The sequence below is a fragment of the Bos indicus x Bos taurus genome, chromosome 23 (genome assembly GCF_003369695.1).
Source record: "Bos indicus x Bos taurus breed Angus x Brahman F1 hybrid chromosome 23, Bos_hybrid_MaternalHap_v2.0, whole genome shotgun sequence".
In the NCBI taxonomy this organism is placed as follows: Eukaryota; Metazoa; Chordata; class Mammalia; order Artiodactyla; family Bovidae; genus Bos; species Bos indicus x Bos taurus.
In genome coordinates this window covers 30,906,373-30,925,917 of record NC_040098.1, presented here as the reverse complement: position 1 = coordinate 30,925,917, position 19,545 = coordinate 30,906,373, and the positions used below count along the sequence as shown (strand labels likewise).

At 35.5% G+C, this 19,545-nt stretch overlaps 1 protein-coding gene across 1 annotated transcript; it reads left to right on the top strand.

The window, feature by feature from the left end:
• Nucleotides 1-14,754: 14,754 nt before the first annotated feature.
• Nucleotides 14,755-18,938, top strand: LOC113882033 (olfactory receptor 2J3-like). Its single transcript, XM_027525203.1, has one exon. The coding sequence runs from the start codon at nucleotides 15,454-15,456 to the stop codon at nucleotides 16,480-16,482; it is 1,029 nt and encodes a 342-aa protein (XP_027381004.1). The 5' UTR covers nucleotides 14,755-15,453; the 3' UTR covers nucleotides 16,483-18,938.
• The last annotated feature ends 607 nt before the right edge of the window (nucleotides 18,939-19,545 follow it).

The following is a 19,545-nucleotide window of genomic DNA, read 5'->3' as shown; positions in this document are numbered from 1 at the left end:
CTTTGTACCTTTATTTTTCTTATTTCAATACCTAATATAGCACCAAAACTGGTACATTGTTCATACAAAAGTATCTGTTAACCTTTCTCTCACTTTAAAAAATGTCCTTTATCACTACTCTAATTCAAAAAAGTACCGTTCTGATGAATGATATTGACAATGAGAAGGTTGTACATATGAGTAGGGAGGGCATGTGTGGGAAATATCTATATCTTTCTCTCAGTTTTGCTATAAACTTGAAACTGCTCTTTAAAAAGTTGAATAAAAAAAAAAGATAAAAAACTTAGGGAAATACATTAATGAAAATTAACAGTTAAACATCAAACTAGTGACGGTATCTGTTTGTATAGGACACGTTGTGCTGTTTGTTTCTTATGCCATTTCAAATATATTTCCTGAATATTTTGAAGAAATTACTTCAAACTGTGGCCATGATTCACAAGTGGACACGTTCAGGACACTAACTGGTAGACTAGTTGAGACAGTTGTTTTGAGAGAGTCCTTTGGTAATTTCCTCAGAATTAGCTTCCCAAGAATCTGAGTCCTTTCTAGCTCTACAGTTTTCATGAATAAAATACTGTATTTCAAGTCTTCATTTTCAATTTAATCTACACTTCCCTCTCTTTTTTTTAAATGCTGGAGCAAAATGTCTGATATCATAAATCAAAAACAGTATCAGGATTACAACCTTCCCAAATTGTGAATCATTATGCTCTACACCTGGAACGTATCATATTGTACATCAACCATCTTCAAAAAGAGCAATAATGTCATGTCCTCAACTTAGAGACTAAATTTAATCTTTTCTTCATAATAGAGATTAAAAAGGAGAATTTCTCTACAGAGATTTACAATATCTATTTGTTCTAAACATTCTCAAAGAAAGAAGGATCAGAACTTACAGATCTAAATTCTCTTTTTCTTCCCACAAGTTGTTTTTCAGGAACACTATTTTCCAAGAGATATTAAAGATTAACATTACTGTGATCCAGAGAGAGTTCCCCTGATATTCTGCTTCTTGATCAGCGTGGAGCCCACACTGTGGACAATAGATCCCGTGGATATTTGCTCTCCAGGGCTGCAGCTTACTCATGTTTTCCCTGCAGTGCCACTGTGAATTCTGTTTTTCCTGATGTGTGTTAAGGTATAGATTCTCAACGGGACTCCTCCCCCTTGAATATGTGACTTCAGGTGAGGGGATGAAACTTGTCAGAAATTCTTACTACTTGTTCTGACTTTAAATCAACCTGCAGATAGGTCTTTGCCCTAGAGAAACTTTATAAAAAGCAGCTATTCATTATTGTGAACATATTGGACAAAGTTTCCCAATGTTGCCTGAAAATCTAGATCATCAAGGTTTTCTAAGCCATCCAGACTACATCCAGCTGACTTCAGTAAAGTATCATAGAAAAAGCCTGTAAATAAAACAGTTTCAGAATTAGAAAATACTCTGATATTGTATTAGGAGAAATTTAATAAACGCAAAAGTTATTTGCTATGAAAAAAACTATAAGATGAGGAATGAGGAAAATGTTTATTTAAATATATTTTTTCTCTAGGTAGTGAACATATTACAAATAAATTTTGCTGTTAAATAACGTGCATTTCTAACACTCAAATTATAACATATATTAATCTTACCATTACTAGTACATATTGATTTGGAAATAAAATTGCTGCAGCAGATATCATTTAAATGACCTTAAATAGTTATCTAATGCCCAAAGTAATCTGTAAAAGAGAAGATATTCAATTTGCCAAGCCCTAAACAGTAAGTTGAGTTTCATAAGATCTACATTTTTATTCAACTCTAATGTGCCTTTGTCTTGATGACATTGATAAGTAATTCAAATATTTCAGTATAATGATTCTGCTTATGTCTTGGAGGTCACTATTTAAACCTTTGATTCTGGATTGAGTAGTATTTAGAGCATTTTAAAATGAGTTGGCTCATGGTCTTAAACTGTAAGAACTCCCTTGAATTAAAATTACATACCACCAATTACTTTAATAAAATACGTAAGCAAAAATTGACTGCCTCATGATATGTACATGTTTAAATGTTATGATTCTCATCTCTGAGTCATAAAACAATTTAAATTATCTGCCTCTGTATGATAGTAATCTTTATATTCTATATTTGAAAAATAGTATAGTGTAAAGCATATGGAGTCAGATGTTCTGGACTGAAATCCTGTATTTCTAGTTATCAACTGTGTGAACTTGGGAATATTGCTTAACTTTTTGGTGATCAGATTTCTTATCTATAACAGAGAGATAGTAATACATACTTTAAAGGGTTAGCATGAGGATTAGATAAATTTAGTGTATGTAAAATATTATAATACTGGTTAGCACGCAATAAGCATTCAAACAAGTATTAGCTATTACTACTTCAATCAATTCAGGGGGAAGTATGCTCCTTGGACTGCAAGGAGATCAAACCAGTCAATACTGAAGGAAATCAGTCCTGAATATTCATTGGAAGAACAGATGCTGAAGCTGAAACGCCAATACTTTGGCCATCTGATATGAAGAACTGATTCATTGGAAAAGACCCTGATGCTGGGAAAGATTGAAGGTGGGAGGAGAAGGGGATGACAGAGGATGAGATGGTTGGATGGCATCATCACCATGATGGACACGAGTTTGAGGCAGCTTCACGAGTTGATGATGGACAGGGAAGCCTGGCATGCTGCAGTCCATGGGGTTGCAAAGAGCTGGACACGACTAAGTGACTGAACTGATGCTGTAAAAATATTCATTTTTATCAGTTTTGATAGATCTCAAACAGGTATTTGACAAACATTTGGTAAACACCTTTCCTTTTCAACTACTTCTTTTAGGACTGTATACATATAGTGTTATGTGTATATTTTCTATTAATAATGATAGAAAGAAATGTAAAATCAATCAATGGTACATTTTTTCCTATTAAAAATTTAAACATATGGAAACTTGAAATTGCTCACTTTGACTAAAGATCTCAAGTTCACTCACATTTTTTCTCCTTTCTTTTAGTAAGATTTCTGTCATTTTCATTTTTGTTGTATATAAATTGTCATGTATATGCATCTACTTTGATTATATTACTGAACAGTGATTCCCTAGTCCCTTGCTCCATATTCTGTAAGTATATTCCATGGGTTTGGTACTCTGGCAAAATTACAGAGAAATCATCTACATTCTTTAATTCAAAATTTAAAAAATATTTATTTTTATTTATTGGCTGCATTGGCTTGTGGCACATGGGCTCTCCACTTGCACTTCCAGAGCATGCAGGCTTAGTTACTATGAGGCATATGGGATCTTAGTCCCTTGACCAGGAATTGAACTCATGTCCCCTGCACTGCAAGATGGACTCTTAACCCCTGGACCACCAGGGAAGTCCCTAGGTTCTTTAATTTTTGAAAAGTTTCCTAATGGTTTTTCAGGAATTGGTAAACCCAGAGTTTGGCTTAGACATACAATACAATGTCTTTTTGAACCCACTTCACTAAATTAAGATGTGTTTTTCTGTTCACTTTTTATTTAATTTTTTCCCCCTTTCTTGCTTTAGCCCTTTACTTATGAGAGCCATTGAAAATGAAATTATTAGCAGTATTTCCTCATTTGGCTGCATTTCAAAATAACTGGGATATGTGGAAATTTTACAGAGTCTGAATCTTATGGCCTCACCAGGTGTTCTAGTCTTCTCTGATTTAACTGCCTCTCTGGATAATATCATATAGTTCCAAGGCTTAAATGTCATTTTCATATTAATGTCTTTCAAATTTGTATTTCTAATCTCCTCCATTGAGCATCAAACATATTTCCAACTGCCTAATTTTACCCATTTTTGGGTTTTTAACAAAAATATAAATCTAAACATAGCTAAAATAGAACTCTTGATTCCCACTGCATCAAATCTGATATCACCACGGTGTTCCTCATCATAGTAAATGGTACAAACATCTACCTGTCATTGGCCAGAACCTAAGCCATCCTTAATTACTTTCCTGCCCTCCTCACCCTGAAAATTTGAACTATTTCAAGCTTTAACTTCTTTTCTCCATTTCTACTTCCACTGCCAAACCCTGAGACACCATCTCTCCCCCACCCTGGCCCCCTGTATTATCCAATGGCTTCCTAACATTCCCTGCTCTAGCTTTTTTCCCTTTCAATCCATTCTCCATGTGGCAGCCAGAAGTGTTCTTAAAATTTTTTTTCATTTACATGTTTGAAATCTTTCAAGACTCCTTATGACCTTAGAATAAATTTCAGACTCCTTTCTTACCATAACCTATCAATTGCTTCAAGACCTAACCTCTGTTATCCTACCCACTTTCTCCCATTCTCTCCATCCCTGTGTTTCTTCAGGAATGCAAGCATTTAAAAGCCATTTGCACTATCCCATTTACCTGTAATATTCTATCCACAAATTGTGCTCCTTATTTTCACTTTTCCAGCTGTCATTTATTCAATGAGGGCTTTCTTGATTATCTAAACAAAGATTCTCCCCACCCCAGTCTTCTCTATCATATTTTCATATTTTTCCTCAACAGTCTTCACATTTTGCTTTTTTAATATATTGTCTTAGGCTGTTTGTGTGGCTTAAAAGACACACATTTGTTTCTTATAATTCTAGAGGCTGGGAATGCCAAGATCAAAATGCTGGCAGATTTAGTATCTGGTGAAGATCTGCATCCTGGTTCACAGAGATCAGTCTTTTTTTAATATATATATATATATATCTATTTACTTATTTATTTGGCTGCATCAGGTCTTATTTGTGACATGTGGGATCAGGTCAGTTTTCATTCCAATCCCAAAGAACAGCAGTGCCAAAGAATGTTCAAGATATTGTATAAATGTGCTCATTCCGCATGCTAGTAACAGTATACTCAAAATCCTTCAATTTAGGCTTCAGCAGTATGTGAACTGAGAACTTACAGACGTACAAGCTGGGTTTAGGAGAAGCAGAAGAACAAGAGAGCAAATTGCCATCACTTGTTGGATCATAGAGAAAGGAAGGGAATTTCAGGAAAACATCTGCTTTGTTGACTATGCTAAAGCCTTTGACTGTGTGGATCACAAGAAACTGGAAAATTCTTAGAGAGATGGGTATACCAGACCATCTTACCTGTCTCCTGAGAAATCTGAATGCAAGCCAAGAAACAACAGTTAGAATAGGAAACAGCTGACTGGATCAAAATTGGGAAAAGAGCATGTCAAGACTGTATAATATCACCTTGCTTATTTAACTTCTATGCAGAGCACGTCATGTGAAATGCTGGACTGGATGAATCACAAGCTGGAATCAAGACTGGTGGGAGAAACATCAACAACTTTAGATATGCAGATGATACCATTCTAAGGGCAGAAAGTGAAGAGGAACTAAAGTGCTTCTTGATGTGGGTGAAAGAGGAGAGTGTAAAAGCTAGCTTAAAACTCAACATTAAACAAGCTAAGATCTTGGCATTGGTCCCATTACTTCATGGCAAATAGAAGGGGAAAAGTGAAAGCAGTGACAGATTCTATTTTCTTGGGTTCCAAAATCACTGCAAATGGTAATTATAGCCATGAAATTGAAAGATCCTAGTTCTTTGGAAGGAAAGTCGTAACAAACCCAGACAGCATATTAAAAAGCAGAGACATTACTTTGCTGACAAAGGTCCATATAGTCAATGCTATGATTTTTCCTGGCAGGTAGAGAATCTGCCTGCCAATGCAGGAAATGCAAGAAACATGGGTTAGATCCCTGGGTGGGGGATCCCCTGGAGGAGGAAATGGCAACCCACTCCAGTATTCTTGCCTGAAAAATTCCATGGACAAAGGAGACTGGTGAGCTATAGTCCATGGGGTCACAAAGAGTCAGACACAACTGAACATGGTTTTTCCAGTAGTCATATACAGCTGTGAGAGTTGAAGAATTGATTTTTTCAAATTGTGGTGCTAGACTCTTGAGAGTCCCCTTGGACTGCAAGAAGATCAAGCCAGTCAATCCTAAAGGAAATCAACCCTGAATATTCATTGGAAGGACTGATGGTGAAGCTGAAACGTCAATACTTTGGCCACCTGATGCAAAGAGCTGACTCACTGGAAAAGACCCTGATGCTGGGAAAGATTGAAGGCAAAAGGAGAAGGGGGCAACAGAGGATGAGATGATTAGATAGCATCACCAACTCAGTGGACATGAATCTGAGTGAACTCTGGAATATAGTGAAGGAAAGGGGAGACTGATGTGCTGCAGTCCAGAGTATTTGGGGTTCCAAAGAGTTGGACACGACTTAGGGGCTGAGCAACAACTATTCCTGTGTATTTTCTTCTTTTTGATGTGATGGTAAATGGGATTGTTTCCTTAATTTCTATTTCTGAGTTAGTGTATAGAAATTCGGCAAGTTTACCCAATTCACTGATGAGCTTTAGTAGTTTTCTGCTAAACATCTTTTTCTTTTCTTGTAGCATCTTTAGGATTTTCTGTATAAAGTATCATGTCATCTGCAGTGACAGTTTTATTTCTTCCTTTTTAATTTAGATTCCTTTTATTTCTTTTTCCTCTCTTAGGGCTGTGCTAGGACTCCCAAAACTGTGTTGAATAAAATTGGTAAGAGTGGGCATCCTTGTCTTGTTCCTGATCATAGAGGGAATGCATTCAGCTTTTCACCATTAAGTATGATGTTAGCTGTGGACTTGTTATATATGCCCTTTATAATGTTGAGGTATGTGTCCTCTATGCCCTCTTTCTAAAGAGTTTTTTAAAAATCATAAATGGATGTTGAATTTTATCAAAAGTTCTTTCTGGATCTATTGAGATGATCATATGGTTTTCATTCTTTTTTGTTCATATGTATAACATTGATTTGTGGGTATTGAAAAATCCTTCAATTCGGTTCAGTTGCTCAGTCGTGTCTGACTGTTTGCGATCCCATGAATCGCAGCATGCCAGGCCTCCCTGTCCATCACCATCTCCTGGAGTTCACTCAAACTCACGTCCATTGAGTCAGTGATGCCATCCAGCCATCTCATCCTCTGTCGTCCCCTTCTCCTCCTGCCCCCAATCCCTCCCAGCATCAGAGTCTTTTCCAATGAGTCAACTCTTCACATGAGGTGGCCAAAGTACTTGAGTTTCAGCTTTAGCACCATTCCTTCCAAAGAACACCCAGGGCTGATCTCCTTTAGAATGGACTGGTTGGAGCTCCTTGCAGTCCAAGGGAGTCTAAAGAATCTTCTCCAACACCACAGTTCAAAAGCATCAATTCTTTGGCACTCAGCTTTCTTCATAGTCCAACTCTCATATCCATACATGACCACTGGAAAAACCATAGCCTTGACTAGATGGACCTTACATCCCTATAATAAATTCCACATGATCATAGTGTATGACCCTCTCAATATATTGTTGAATTTGATATGCTTATATATACTTTTTTATTTGCTTGTATTTTGTTGAGGATTTTTGCATCCATGTTCATCTGTGATATTGTCCTGTAACTTACTTTTTTTGGGGGGGTCATATCTTTGTCTAGTTTTGATATTACGGTGATGGTAGCCTCATAGAATAAGTCTGGAAGTGTTCCTTCCTCTTCAGTTTTTTGGGAATAGTTTCAGAAGGATAAGCATTAATTCTTCTCTAAATGTTTGGTAGAATTAACTCATGAAGCCATTTGGCCCTGGTTTTTTGTTTGTTTGAGTTTTAAAATTATTGATTCCATTTTATTACTGGTACTTGATCTATTCATATTTATTATTTCTTCCTGGTTCAGTCTTGGAAGATTGTATGTTCCAAAGATTTGTCCATTTCTTCTAGGTTGTCTAATTGTTGGCAAATACTGTTCATAACATTCTCTTATGAATTGTTTGTATCTCTGTGGTATTCGGAGAAGGCAATGACACCCTATTCCAGTACTCTTGCCTGGAAAATCCCATGGAAGGAGGAGCCTGGTAGGCTGCAGCCCATGGAGTCGCTAAGAGTCAGACACAACTGAGCGACTTCACTTTCACTTTTCACTTTCATGCGTTGGAGAAGGAAATGGCAACCCACTCCAGTGTTCTTGCTTGGAGAATCCCAGGACGGGAGAGCCTGGTGGGCTACCGTCTATGGAGTTGCACAGAGTCAGACACGACTGAAGCGACTTAGCAGCAGCAGCAGCAGTAGCTGCTGTGGTATTGGTTATTTTGATTATTGGGGTCCTTTCCATTTTTTACTTGATGAGCCCAGTTAAAAGTTTATCAATTTTTTTATATTTTAGAAGAACCAGCTCTTGGTTTTATTGATCTTTTCCATTTTTGTCTCTATTTTATTTCTGCTCTGATCTTTGTTACTTCCTTCCTTGTTAACTTCTTTTCCTGCTATTTTAATTCATTAATTAATTTTAAATTTTTAATTGGGGGATAATTTCTTTACAATATTGTGTTAGTTTCTTCTGTACAACAATGTGAATCAGCTATAAGTATACATATATCCCCTCCCTCCTAAACCTACTTTCCGTGCCCCCATTCCACCCCTCTAGGTCATCACCTTGTTAACTTTCGACTTAGTTTGTTCTTTTCTGTTTCTTTGATGTGCAATGTTAAGTTGTTTATGTCAATCTTTTATTTTTCTTAATATTGCTGTTTATCTTCCTTAGACTACTTTTGCTGCCATGTATAATTTTTGGTAGCTATATTCCAACTTTTGCTTGTTTCAAGCTATTTTTTTGCTTTGTTGATTTATTCTTGACCTATTGGTTGTTCAGGAGTGTGTTGTTAATTTCTATGTACCTAAAAGACTTCCAGCTTTCCTCTTATTATTGATTTCTAGAGTCATGCTGTTGTGGTCAGAAAAGTTACTTGGTGTGATTTCAGTCTTCTTAAATTTGCTGACTTGTTTGTGACCTATAATATGATCTATCCTGGAGAATGTTCATGTGTGCTTGAGAAGAATTGTGTGTTCTGTTGCCCTTGGATGAAATGTCCTGTATTTCCTCTGTTTGGTTCTTTTGGTCTAATGTATGGTTTATGCCCTGGTTTGTTTTTTGTTGTTGTTGATTCTTTCTGGATGATCTATCTCACTAAAACTAGGGTAGGGAAGTCCCCTACTAATATTGTAAGTTTTTCCCTTCAAGTCTGTTAATGTTTGCTTGATAGATTGAGGTGCTTCAATTTTTGTGTAAATATATTTATGATTATTATATTTTGATTGATTAACCTCTTCATCATTATATACTGACTGTCTTTGTCTCTTGTTACCATTTTGGCTAATAAAAGTATAGATACCTTGCCTGTTTTTGATTTTCACTTATTTTCACATGCTGTTTTTTTCACATGTTCACTTGAGTCTATGTGTGTTCTTAAAGTCAAAATGAGTCTCTTGTAGGCAGCATATATTTAGGTCCTGCTTTTCTTCCCTCATCCAGCCACTCTATGGCCATTGATTGGAGAATTTAATCTATTTACATTTGAAGTAACTACTAATAGGCAATAACTTACTAATGCCATCTTATTAATCATTTCCTGGCTATTTTGTAGTTCCAATTTTTTCCGTTTCTTCCTCTCCTGGTGCCTTACTTGAATTTGTGATTTTCTGCAGTGATATGTCTGATTCCCTTCTCTTTGTCTATTGGAATATACTATAAATTTTTGCTTTGTAATTCCTACACAGCTTATATAAATCATCTATAAAGCTTTCCATTTTACTCTGATAGAAACTTAGCTTTGATTGCATAGAAAAAAATTGCCCTTTTACTCCCCTCTTTATATTTTTATGTTGCAAATTACCTCTCTTATATTGTGTATTTGTTACATAGTTATTGTAGCTATAGTTATTATTAATGCTCTTGTTTTTTAGCCTTTATACTATAGTTAAATGGTTAACACCCCAATGTATTATAGTATTCTATATTTTCATATATATTTATCTTTACCAGTGTGTTGCATATTTCCATGTTTTCATGTTACTAATTAGTGTTCTTTTATTTCAGCTTTAAGAACTCCTTTTAGCATTTCTTATAAGGCAGACCTAGTGGTGATGAATTTCTATGGATTTTGTTTCTCTGGGAGTCTTTATTTCTTCTTAATTTTTGAAGGCTAACTTCACCAGATACAGTGTTTGTGATTGGCAGGTTTTTTTCTTCTAGCACTTTGAATGTGTCATTTCACCTTCTCCTGGCTTGTGGCCATTTTGCTGAGAAATTTGCTTATAGCCTAATGGGGGTTTCATCATATGTTATAATCATTTTTTACTCTTTCTGTTTAAAGATTCTCTCTTGGTCTGATTTTTGACAGTTTTACTGTGATATGTCTTAGAAAAGGTAGTTTTGGATTGAAATTTTAGGGTAACTTGTAGCCTCAAGAACTTGGATGTCCAGATTTCTCCCCAGGTTTAGGAATTTCTCAGCCATTATTATTTTTTTTAGATTAAATTTTTTTTTTAATTTTTAAAAATTTATTTATTTTTAATTGAAGGATATTTGCTTTATGATACTGTGTTGGTTTCCACCATACAGAAACCAACCAAAATTCCTTCCTGCAAAGGAGATTTTAATGGGCAGTCAAGAAAAGTTGTTAATGGAAGATTTTTGAAGTAATGAACAAGATTGACAGAGATCATCTAAATGTTCAGAATAAAAGGCTTGAGTGGTATCTGGATTATTTTCTGAACTTTCGGATGTAAAGTTGAAATTGAACTTAAAAGATAATTGGAAGGGTGTAAATGGTGTGGATATGTTCTCAAAGAGCACCATATTAGTAAGAAAAATTAGAGTTTTAATGTATTTCTTTCTTTTTTTTTTTTTTTTGTCTCTTGGCTCCCAAACCTTGCCTGCTCCTAATCAAATGTCTTGTAAATGTGGGCCTTAGCCCCATTGGGAATTGTGGGGAAAAATTAGGTGACTCAGTATACCCCATTCCTTTTATTGCCCATACAACTCAAAGCAACTTTTAATGTAGGTTGGTGAAAAATTTATTATCATTTTAGTATGAGTATAATCATCATGCTGAAGCCTTTTCTGTGAAGTTTTTTTCTGTGAAGATTAACACCAAAGACCTATATATAGAAAACTATAAAACACTGATGAAAGAAATCAAAGATGACACAAGTAGATGGAGAAATATACCATATTCATGGGTCAGAAGAATCAATATAGTGAAAATGAGTATACTACCCAAACCAATCTATAGATTCAATGCAATCCCTATCAAGATACCAATGGTATTTTTCAGAGATCTAGAATAAATAATTTTACAATTTGTATGGAAATACAAAAAACCTCAAATAGCCAAAGCAATCTTGAGAAAGAAGACTGGAACTGGAGGAATCAACCTGCCTGACTTCAAGCTCCACTACAAAGCTACAGCCATCAAGACATTATGGTACTGGCACAAAAACAGAAATATAGATCAATGGAACAAAATAGGAAGCCCAGAGATAAATCCACACACCTATGGACACCTTATCTTTGACAAAGGAGGCAAGAATATACAATGGAGAAAAGACAATCTCTTTAACAAGTGGTGCTGGGTGACCACGGCAGCTGGGAAAACTGGTCAACCACTTGTAAAAGAATGACACTAGAACACTTTCTAACACCATACACAAAAATAAACTCAAAATGGATTAAAGATCTAAATGTAAGACCAGAAACCATAAAACTCCTAGAGGAAAGTGTAGGTGAAACACTCTCTGACATAAATCACAGCAGGATCCTCTATGACCCATTTCCCAGAGTAATGGAAATAAAAGCAAAAATAAACAAATGGGACCTAATTAAACTTAAAAGCTTTTGCACAACGAAGGAAACTATAAGCAAGGTGAAAAGACAGCCTTCAGAATGGGAGAAAATAATAGCAAATGAAGCAAGTGACAAAGAATTAATCTCAAAAATATACAAGCAGCTCCTGCAGCTCAATTCCAGAAAAATACATGACCTAATCAAAAAATGGGCCAAAGAACTAAACAGAAATTTCTCCAAAGATGGCTAACAAACACATGAAACAATGCTGAGCATCACTCATTATTAGAGAAACGCAAATCAAAACCACTATGAGGTACCATTTCATGCCAGTCAAAATGGCTGCGATCCAAAAGTCTACAAGCAATAAATGCTGGAGAGGGTGTGGAGAAAAGGGAACCCTCTTACGCTATTGGTGGGAATGCAAACCAGTATAGCCCCTATGGAGAACAGTGTGGGGATTCCTTAAAAATCTCGAAATAGAACTCCCATACAACCCAGCAATCCCATTGCTCTGCACACACACCAAGGAAACCAGAATTGAAAGAGACACGTGTACCCCAGTGTTCATCACAGCAGTGTTTACAATAGCTAGGACATGGAAGCAACCTAGATGTCCATTGGCAGACGAATGGATAAGAAAGCTGTGGTACATATACACAATGGAATATTACTCAACCATTAAAAAGGATACGTTTGAATCAGTTCTAATGAAGTGGATAAAACTGGAGCCTATTATACAGAGTGAAGTAAATCAGAAAGAAAAACACCAATACAGTTTACTAACATATATATTTGGAATTTAGAAAGATAGATGGTAATGATGACCCTATATATGAGACAGCAAAAGAGACACAGATGTAAAGAGCAGTCTATTGGACTCTGTGGGAGAAGGCGAGGGTGGGATGATTTGAGAGAATAGCATTGAAACATGTATATTATCATTTGTGAAACAGATCGCCAGCCCAGGTTTGATGCATGACACAGGGTGCTCAGGGCTGGTGCACTGGAATGACCCTGAGGGATGGAATGGGGAGGGAGGCAGGAGGGGGTTTCAGGATGGGGAACACATGTACACCCATGGCTGATTCATGTCAATGTATGGCAAAAACCACTACAGTATTGTAAAGTATTTAGCCTCCAATTTAAATAAATAAATTTTTTAAAAAAAGATTAACACCAGTCTAACCAGGCAATCACCTTGAAGGACATTAATTGCAACTTTGGGATTTATTTTCCCAATGGCCCCAGTCAAAGAAGGAAAATCATATTATTCTCTTTGTTTCTGTAAAAGTCCTGTTTGCTCTGGGATAAGGGGTGCATCCCCTGATACCTTATTATGCCCTGAAGAGTTCCCATGTTCTGCTAAAAGGAAAATTTTGGACAAACTCGTCTCATTTGTAACAATGATAATCAGTTATTTTCAGATTGCTTTCTACAGTTAGATTATATACATTAGTGCAGGTGGGATAGGAGGGCCATTAGGTTAATGTTTCAGGTCACATGATATCCAGAGAGCCTCTCATCAGTTTATATACGATTAGGGCATAGAAAGAAAGAGAACAGCAGGGAAGGTGAGCAAACACAGGAAGGTCACTACTGAAAGAAGTTGATGGAGTGCTAAACCAGGTTTAATATAAAGGAATGAATATGACAAGAATTAAAAAATGTTTATTAGTAACAATGAGGGTGAGAAGAAAGTGCCAAGCCATCCACTTTCCCCATAATATTTGACTTAAGGGAAATATTTTATTCTATGGTTTATAAAGATATCTTTGATAGGGTCTTTATTTCCCTTTTATCTGTTAAGAAGGAAATCAAACCATAAAGCTTTGAAATTTAATTTCCTGAATTCTGTAGTTTTTCATCCCTAATCTCTTATCCCTTTTTACTCTTTTTTCCCTTTTTCCTTTGAGAAGAATGCTTAAAGAAAGGTAATAGAAAAAATACCACAGAACTCCCAATTTCTTTTAATTAATGTAATGTGAAATTCAGGCAGCTTTATAAGGCAGAAAAATTATGTCTGCATCAAAAAAGGTACCCACAGTATTTGAATTCAAATATCTTGTGATGTATTAACTCCAATTCTAAGGAAATTTAAAAAATCCCTTAGAATTTTCCCATCATATCTCAAAAGGTTAATAGTTATTTTCATTGTCAATAATATTAAGTGGTGCATTACTGTCTTTATGCCTGCCTAAATCAATCTTAGCCAAATTCAATGTTCCTAGCTCTCCAGCTTGTAACTCAACTAATTAGACATCTCTTATAGCTTTTTAAAGATTCAAGATTACAATATTAGAGCAAATAAACATTCCTCAAAAGACTGCAGGTGAATCTGTTTTGGTTGAATTTGTCTTTTGCCATATTCTATCAGAGAATGTGAGAGAAGCAGAAGTAGCAAGGCAAAGCTATTTGGGAATATTTAGATGATGGGATACTGTGCCTTGCATCAATAACTATATAACGAAAGAGTGTTATTTTTTTTCTGTGACAAATAGATAATGCATATGAGAAAATAAGCAACTGAAAATCAAACTATTAGTACACATTCAAATTTCTTAACTTTATTTTTTACAAAAGAATCACGAGAAGATGTCCTTGTCACTGGATTTTATGTAATGTTCACATATCTTTGTCTATTAAAAGTTAGTGAATTTTATCTTTGGAATTTCCCATTCCAAATTGTGGAAAACCTAGACATATTATGTAATTGTAGGTTGTGACTCAGAATTTAATGTCTTACCTATTGTTCTAAAGCATATGCAGTTTTGTGGGCACAATCTTTAAACCCTGTTGTTCATGTTTCATAGACACTCAAAATACACACTTTGTATTCCAAATACCACAATCAGAGTTCCTCTCTGCTTTCCTGCTCCAACCACCCTCCTTTTCTTGCTCCTTCTTAACAGTTTCCTTCATCTTTTTTTTTTTTTTTAATCTTCCAAAACAAGTTGTATTCTCATTTATGTTTGGGAGTATTTTATCACCAAATTCCCCAATCTACTTCATTTTTCAATTAATCCAGATTATTAGCTGTTTTTTTGTTGTTGTTGTTGTTTGTTGTTTTCATAAAGGCCACTTAGATAAGTAGCTTTTACACCTCAGCATTTCATTTCTTCTTTACCTTCTGGGTTTCCTTGTGTGGACATTGCTCTGTGGAGCACTTCTGTGGTTTTAGCACTTCTACGATGATCGTGTGTTGATACCTGTGCAGTGAATTTCAGCTTAACTCATTATTATGAATATTGATCAGTTGGTGTGTGCTCATGCATGCATGTGTCTTTGTTTATATTTACATTTGCATGTTATTTGTGTCTGGAAATAAGCTGATAGCATAAATAAACAAGTATGAATGTTTTATTTTGTCTATAAACATATCAATTGAAGTTTACTTTTTTCATCCAATGTTAACACTTTAAAGTTACTGCTGAATTGTTTTTATCTCATGATAAATTCTCACCTTTGTGCAAGATTGTTAAGACTGCAGATATTTCTTTCTATGTAACCACAAAATCAGAAATAACCTGAAAATGAGGAAAAGGGGGTAGAGGTTTTTTTTTTCCCTAAGAAAAGAGAGTTTTTAAAATGAAAATTTTCTTAGCTATGAAAAGTCTTTAATCTTCATTTATCCAAATGCTAACATACATAAAAAATAACTGATTCAGATGAGAAGCTATTGATAGTATCTACAGCAGGACAAATGTCTGAATGAAACATAAAAACAAAACTATAAAAATCCTATTGTTATAATGGCAGTATAATGTATTTTCTCCCTCAATCAGTTTGCAAGGGTTTGACAATGAGGGGGCGGACTTTCAGTTTATATGATTCTTCAGGTATTGAAAGAATAAGAAAGATGAAGGAAAAAAATGCAAGTTCTGGTTACTTTGTTCTGCTGGGTTTTTCTAACTGGCCTCATCTTGAGTTAGTTCTCTTTGTGGTTGTCTTGATGTTCTACCTGATGACACTGATAGGTAACCTGTTCATCATTTTCTTGTCATATCTGGATTCCCATCTCCACACTCCTATGTACTTCTTCCTCTCAAACCTCTCTTTTCTGGATCTCTGCTACACCACGAGTTCCATCCCCCAGTTGCTGTTCAACCTCCAGGGGCCAGAGAAAACCATCTCTTATGCTGGTTGCATGATTCAACTTTATTTTGTCCTTGCACTGGGAACTGCTGAATGTGTGCTGTTGGTGGTGATGTCCTATGACCGTTATGCAGCTGTGTGTAGACCCCTGCATTACACTGTCCTCATGCACCCTCGTTTCTGCCATCTGTTGGCTGTGGCTTCTTGGGTAAGTGGCTTTACCACCTCAGCACTTCATTCCTCATTTACCTTCTGGGTACCCCTGTGTGGACATCGCCAAGTGGACCATTTCTTCTGTGAAGTTCCAGCATTGCTTCGACTGTCATGTGTTGATACTCATGCTAATGAGCTGACCCTTATGGTCATGAGCTTCATTTTTGTGATCATACCACTTATTCTCATTCTCAGCTCCTATGGTGCCATTGCTCAGACTGTGCTGAGGATGCAGTCAACAACTGGACTTCAGAAAGTCTTTGGGACGTGTGGAGCTCATCTTATGGTTGTATCCCTCTTTTTCATTCCAATCATGTGCATATATCTACAGCCACCATCAGGAAATTCTCAAGATCAGGGCAAGTTCATTGCCCTCTTTTATACTGTTGTCACACCTAGCCTCAACCCTCTAATCTACACTCTCAGAAACAAAGATGTAAAAGGGGCAGTTAAAAGATTAATGGGCTGGGGTAGGGAGATGTGAGAGATCACCTGTCCAGCAACTTTTGTTCAGAGAGTCTTATCTTTCTCAGAGGTTTCCTCTGCTCCTTTGAGATGTGATGGCATTTTTGGTCTACAACCCACCAAGCATAGAAGAAAAGTTCTGCCCCAAAATTTGTTGTTCTTTTTATTTGTTCATTCTGAAATATTTTCTAAAGATAACCTTTTTGATTTGTACAACTTTAATCTTTAATTATTCTATATTTAGTGTTCCAAGAAATTAAGGGCCTGGTTTTAAAATTAATATACTAATTTATGGAGCAAACTTTAGTATCTACAGAAAGAGAGAGTCAATATAGCAAAGATTAGGCTAAGAGAGTTTTTGGTCATTGACAGTCATTACGTTTACATAAGTGGTAAAAATTCTTTGGCTGAAATACACTTTATTCAAGATACTAAATTTTTTGAGCATTTTGTCTTATGGACCTATATATACACTTGTTGCATTGAAAGATATAAAGAATTACCTGTTCAAATGATTCATTCATTCATCAATTCCTTTATTCATTGACTGTCTCCAGGGTATATGTATTCCCCTCTCTTCATTCTCTTTATCTTTCACTAGACATGATCATGACTATAGGGTACAGACTCATGTCTTTGAATCCACCTCTCAACCAAGGCTTATTGGGTAATAGAATTTTTCCTAAATAATTGGGGCCACATGATGGATCATTTCACATATCACACAAACTTTGCAAAGTGTGAAAATGTTTACTCTTCCTGCCTCCATGGAAAACTTACCATTTGGCATTCCACATGTAGCATTCCAGTCTTTTCAACATATAAATGGTTCTCCTTTTTAAGGCTTATTGAAGTATAATTTACATATAATAAAATTCATCCATTTAAAATGTACAGTTCAATGAGTTTTGACAAATATATAATTGTATAAATATCACCACAATCAAGAGAAAGTACATTTCCATCGCTCTCCAAGGAATGCTGTCCTTTTGCTGTCAGTTCTTTTACCCGTGCCTGAAGCAACCATTGATTTTGTCATAATAGTTTTGCTTCTTTCATTTTTTTTAAAGAATTTCATATAAATGTAATAATACAGTGTATAATCTTTGAGTTTGGCTTCTTTCACTTAGCATGATGGTTTTGAAATTTAGACATGCATCAATGGCTCCCCCCTTTTACTTGCTGATTAGAATTCCATTGTATGAATATGGCACAATATATCCATTTATCTGATAATGAGTTTTTGAAAGTATTTACTTTTTTGGTTATTATGAATAAAGCTCTTATAAAGATTGGTATACAAGTGTTTGTGTGGGTAAGTGTTTTCTCTAAATTTAGGTAAACACCTAACAGTGGGATTGATGGATCATAAACTAAGTATATGTTTGCCTTTATTAGAAATTTTCAAAATGTTTTCAAAGTAGCTATACCATTTTCATTCCAGAAAACAGTGTATGAGAGTTACAATTACCCCACATTTTCTATAACATCTGGTATTGTGAGTCTTTATACTTTTAGCCTTTCCAGTCAGTTTACAGTTATATCTCATTGTGGTTCTAATTTGCATTTACTTAAAGGCTATGATGTTGACCATCTTTTCATGTACCTCCTATATCTTATTTTGTCATGTTTATGTTAAAATATTCTACCCGTTTTTATTGGGTCATTTATCTTTTTATTACTGAGTTCTAAATATTACTTATACATTCTTAACTCAAGTCCTATGTCAGATAAATGTTTTGTAAGATGTTCTTCCAGTCTGTGGTGTGCTTTTTATTTTCTAATACTGTCTTCCAAAGAGCAAGTTTTAACCTTTAATGAAATACATGTTTCTACAAAAAAGCATGACAGCATTTTCATTGTGATTGCATTGAATTTATGGACCAATTTGGGAGGAACTGACATCTTGGCAATGTTGAGTCTTCTGATTCAGGAACACCGTGTATATCTCCATTTATTTACATCTTTTAAATTTCTCTCAGAAGCATTTGAAGTTTTTATTATATTGATCTTGTGTATGTTTGGTAAAATTTATCCATAACTATTTAATGTTTTGAATGCAATTGTAATGGCATAGAAATACAATTGAGTTTTCATATATTGACCTTGTATCCTGTGACTGTGCTAACTGCACATTTTATTTCTGGAAGACTTTTAATGATTTTTAGAAAATAAATGCAAAGTATTTATATTTCAAAAGGGATTGTGGACAATCTATTTACCATTCATTTAAGACCAGCACTTTGGTCTAAAGGCTGCCAAAAGTTCACTTAAGTCTATCTAGGAAGTTATTATTATTATTTTTTCTCTTGTTATGGCTATCTTTAAATTATCCCCAGTGGAAGACTGTCAGATTGCCAACTAAAAATAACCTAAAATCTTGCTCAGTGACATATTTCAGTAATCAAGGAATGCAATAAATTGACTTCAGACTGTACTACAAAGCTACAGTCATCAAGACAGTATGGTACTAGCACAAAGACAGAAATATAGATCAATGGAACAAAACAGAAAGTCCAGAGATAAATTGATGCTTTTGAACTGTGGTGTTGGAGAGGACTCTTGAGAGTCCCTTGGACTGCAAGGAGATCCAATCAATCCATCCTAAAGGAAATCAGTCCTGGGTGTTCATTGAAAGGACTGATGTTGAAGCTGAAACTCCAATACTTTGGACACGTGATACGAAGAACTGATGCTGGGAAAGATTGAAGGCAGGAGGAGAAGAGGATGACAGAGGATGAAATGGTTGGATGGCATCACCGATGCAATGGACATAAGTTGAGAAAGGTCTGGGAGTTGGTGATGGACAGGGAAACCTGGAGTGCTGCAGTCTATGGGGTTGCAAAGAGGTGAACGTGACTGAGCGACTGAACTGAACTGATGGACACCTTATCTTTGACAAAGAAGGCAAAAGTATACAATGGAGAAAAGACAGTCTTTTTAACAAGTGGTGCTGAGAAAACTGTCAACCACATGTAAAAGAATGAAACTAGAACACTTTCTAACACTATATACAAAATAAACTCAAAATGGATTACATATCTAAATGTAAGACCAGAAACTATAAAACTCTTAGAGGAAA